The following is a 4,582-nucleotide window of genomic DNA, read 5'->3' on the forward strand; positions in this document are numbered from 1 at the left end:
TCTGTAATCCCTTTTGCTTCTTATCCTTCCAGCTCTCACTGCACCTCCCTCTGGGCTGCTTCCATTCTGAGACGGTGTGAACACAGGTGCCCACAATCCCTTCAGGACCCTGCTTTCCCTTTTTGTGTGTAGATACCCAGAGGTGGCATTGCTGGCCCATTTGGTAATTTTATTTAATTTTTTTGTTTTTCATTTGCTAATAATCCTCACCAGAGGATATTTTTTCCTTTGATTTTTAGAGAGAGTTGAAAGGGAGGGCGGGGAGATGGAGTGTGGGGATGGGGGAAGAGACATTGATTGGTTGCCTCTCACACACCCTGGCCCAGAAGGTGGAAATCAAACCCACCACTGAGGTATGTGCCCTTGAACGAAAATGACCCCTGGACCCCTGATCATTGGGCTGATGATCCAACCACTGAGAAAACTGGACAGTGCTGTTAATTTTATTTATTTTTTATCATCCTTATGATGTTTAAATATATATATTTTTAAATTGTATCTCACAGAGGAAGGGAAAGGTAAGGGGAGAGAGACATCAATGATGATAGAATCATTGATTGATGCCCCCTGCATACCCCATATTGGGGATGGTGCCTTCAACCTGGGCAGGTGCCCGGATCCCAAATCAAACCGTGGCCTCCTGCTTCCTAGATCAATGCTCAACCCAGAGCCATGGCGGTTGGGCAGGAAATAAACGTGATGACAAATAGAACGACAGATATACTCTAGTGTATTGAACCATTCCTTTATTGTTAGACATTTGGGACAGGAGACAGGTGTGATCACTCAGTAACCCCAAATCCATAGTCATGTCCTTCAAACGCTGGGCGGCGGTGAGCGCTGGGTCTCGGGGTCTTGTCCAATCTTCCAGATGACCAGGTGCAGGCAGGCGCTGGCGTCCTCGCTGGAGCAGTGTCCATGCACCCCGTCCTGGATGACGCGTCCGAGGTAGTGGGCCGCCAGGCTGCGCAGGGAGCGCCTGTAGGGGAGGCCCAGGCGGTGCGGGAAGAGCACGGAGGTGTCCAGCACGGTGCTGTGGATGAGCTTCAGGGCCAGCAGGTCGCTGTGCAGGCTGTGTCCGATGAGGATGGTGTCGGCATTGAAGAGGGTGAGCAAGACGGCCTGGACGTCCCGCAGCGAGACGCTGGTGCGGGCCAGGTGAGCCGCGGTCACTCCCGAGAACCTGGTGTTGTAGTCGACGATTTCCCGCTGGGGCCTGACGAAGGTGTCGAACACCACGCTCCCGGCGCTGTCCACCACGGTGACGCGGGTCAGCTCCAGGCCAGCGGTGGTGTAGGACATCTCGCAGTCCAGGGCGTAGATGCCGGGGTGAGCGCCTGGGGGCAGGTCTTTGGCAAAGGTCCGCACAAAGCCCTGCAGGTCCTCCTGACGGCCGTCCCGCACGTGCTGCTGGGCCACCTGGCAGCCAGGGGAGCCGATGGCGGCCGAGCAGCAGGTGTACTGGACCTCCCAGCCCCCGGCCGCGGGAGCGGGGCGCAGCCGCCCCCAGTGGTAGTGACAGGCTTCCTGGCGCTCACAGCGGCCCGAGGGCGCCACGAGGTACTGGGTGCCACAGCGGCAGCAGAGCCTGCGGGAGGGGTCTTGGGGCGACTTCTCCTGGTTGGTGAAGAGGACAGCGCCCCCGGGCCTCTCGGGGTGCGGGAAGGGGTAGCCGAGCTCCTTCAGCTGGGCCTGGGTGAGCAGGTGCTCCTTGAGGCGCTGGTACAGGGCGGCCCCTTTCCCGGGATCCTCCCCGCGGGGGCTGTCTGGGCGCTCGAGGGACAAGCAGGTCTGGGTGTCCACCTTGCCCCCCAGATCCACGTCCTGGGACACAGCGCTGCGGCCCCCGGTTTGGCAGGGCCCGGGCCCGGGGCCGGGGGCCAGGCCGCGCAGCCTGTGGAAGGTGCTGGCGGCCAGCTTGCGGTACTTCCTCTTGCTGAGGCTCTGGTGGTAGGCCGCCTTCTCCTCCTTGAGCGCCTTCTTGATGGCTTCCTGGGTGGAGGGGCAGAACTTGAGACACTGGTCCAGGAACAGGCCGAGGTAGAGTTGACGGATGACAACGGGGACCTTGTCCCCACCCTCTTCTGGTGGAATAGGCTTCTGAGAACTCTGCACAGGGGGGCCGCGGGCCAGGCGCTTGGGGGGCACGGTGCTGGAGGCCATTGAAGCCTGGCCCGAGGGGGCGCGTGTCTCTGGGAGCTGGCCGCCCAGCCCCTGGGCCTTGCGGGGCGGGCTGCTGCTGCTGGCCGGGAGGGGCCTCTTGGCACCTGCAGCCAGGCGGGGCTTGGGGACCAGGGCCACCCTCCTCCTGTCGCTGTCTGCAGCTGAGATGTGGATGGAGGAGTGCTTCGGGGCCGGCTGCTGGGCAGCCTGGGGCAGACTGGCTGAGTCCCTGGGAGCCTGCTCTGCCTGCCGCCCCAGGTCACGCAGCTCCTGGGCGGTGGGCAGCCTGGTGCGGGGGGCCAGGCCTCTCCTCACGGACTCTGGCTGGATGATGAGAAATTTGGGGGCCCAGCTGTCTGTTGGGGGCACCGAGGGCAGGTCGCCCGGGCCAGTAGGCTGGGGGCAGGGAGTCAGGGGCACCAGGGTTGGGGCTGGGCAGGAGGCACCCAGCTCGGCCTCCATAGCTTGCAGGTGTCCGGGAGGAAACCAGCTGGGTGCCGTGGCCCTCAGCAGGTCTGGAGCTCGCGCTGCTTCACTTCTCCGGGGCCAAGACATGGTCCTGCTGTGCTGGGCTCTGGTGTCTAATGGCTTAGGCTGGGTGCTTTCCGCCCTTATATAGGCAGAAAGCCCCGCCTCTCAGCAGATTGATGCGCTAAGGCAATGAATTCTACTTGATCTCACGTTCTCAAGTCTGCTGTTCAGATCTGTACTCTGAACCCACCCTACTTAATCTGATCTTCTCTGGACTGGCTTATAAAATCCCAGAGCTCCCTGGGGACCCCATCCACAGGAGGGAGCCCCCAGTCCAGAGGTTGGGCCCCATCCTCTGCTCATCCATCCCTGTGCCAGGCCACTGAGTGCCCCTCACTCACCCCACAAGCAGTCCTGTCTCTGGGCCAAGGTGGGGGAAGGCAAGGCTCAGAGAGGTCAAGACCACACAGGGCAAGTCGGGAGGAAGACAAGGACCAGGCACTGTGACCTTGTGGGAGGGCTCACCCTCATCTCACTCTCCCTGCTCTGGTCAATCCCCTCCATCCTGTTCCCTCCCACCCAGGCCTGCTTGAGCACAACTATGATTGAAGATGGGTCCCTGCACTCGTCTGCCAGGACACGAGGTGTGTTGGATTGCGTCTTCTTGCCTCGCTTGGTGAGAGAGAGGTCCTCTCTGTTGCCTGCCCAGGGGACAGTGTGGTCAGACCCAAAGGCTCCTTGTCATCCGCCTTCTCTTCTCTTGGGGGGCTGGAACACGTGTTCATCCCTCCATAAGGCTGTCTCCCCCTTTCCTCATCTGGCTAAACAGAACCTCTGTACCCATGAAACACCCTAACTCTCCATCCTTCTCCCCGAAGTCCCTTTCTGCTACATTCCACTTTCTGTCCCTGTTTATTTGACCACCTCATGAAAGTGGAATTCCAGGGAACATGCCTTTATTGGCCCACTGATTTCAGGAGGCATCATACCTCAAGGGTCATCATCCATGTAGGAGCATGTGTCAGAATTTACTTTAAAAAAATATGTCAGGATAGTATATTTTTTCCTTTAATTTTTAGAGAGAGTGATTTAATTTTTAGAAAGGGAGAGGAGAGAGAGAGACAGAGCGATCAATTGATTTTCACATACACACACCCTGATTGGAACCTAGCATCAATCCCACAACTGAGTAATATGCTCTTGACTGGGTATCAATCCTGAGACCTTTTGATCCAAAGGTCAAGTCTCCAATCATGGAGTCAATCTGGCCTGGGCACTAATCATATTTTAATTTGATAGTGGCCTTCCTAATGGCTGTGAAGTGCTATCTCACTAAGGTGTCCATTTGCATTTCCCTAATGATTAGCCTATCACTTAAGGCCTCTGTATTTTAAAACTCCCTGATACACATCCGCTGTGCATATCTATACTCTACAGAAAAAGTTAGTAGAAATGGGGTGGGGGCTGGATTAAAAATGGTGGCAGAGTAGGAGGATGCTGCACCGACATGCTCCCAGGAAGAAGCTGGAATTACAACTGAAATCCTGAAAGGTTTCTGAATAATTACGGAAAACTCACAGGAGAGAACCCTGATACCCAAGGACCAAAGGTGGAGAGGGCATCGAGCAGTGGTCTGCAAACCGCGGCTCATGAACCACATGGGGCTCTTTCGCCCCTTGAATGTGGCTCTTCCACAAAATACCACGTGCGGGCGCGCACGTACAGTGTGATTGAAACTTCATGGCCCTTGCGCAGAAGTCGGTTTTCGGCTCTCAAAAGAAATTTCAATCGTTGAACTGTTGATATTTGGCTCTGTTGACCAATGAGTTTGCTGACCACTGGCCTAGAGTGTGGTATGAGGGGCGGAGGCGCAAATGGGCTGGCAGTGCACCCACAGAGGGCAACTGAAGTCCGGAGAGATATCTAAGCTGTGGGAGGGGGGCAGGGG

The 4,582-nt window shown here is 57.2% G+C and overlaps 1 protein-coding gene across 1 annotated transcript; it reads right to left on the bottom strand.

The window, feature by feature from the left end:
- Positions 1-816: 816 nt before the first annotated feature.
- LOC307105750 (RNA exonuclease 1 homolog) lies at positions 817-2,625 on the bottom strand (the record flags this gene model as incomplete). The annotated part of the gene is made up of 1 exon (XM_079781642.1): positions 817-2,625. One exon carries the CDS (start codon positions 2,623-2,625, stop codon positions 817-819), a length of 1,809 nt encoding a protein of 602 aa, XP_079637768.1.
- Positions 2,626-4,582: the final 1,957 nt, after the last annotated feature.

The sequence above is a fragment of the Cnephaeus nilssonii genome, assembly GCF_951640355.1.
Source record: "Cnephaeus nilssonii genome assembly, chromosome: 9".
NCBI lineage: Eukaryota > Metazoa > Chordata > Mammalia > Chiroptera > Vespertilionidae > Cnephaeus > Cnephaeus nilssonii.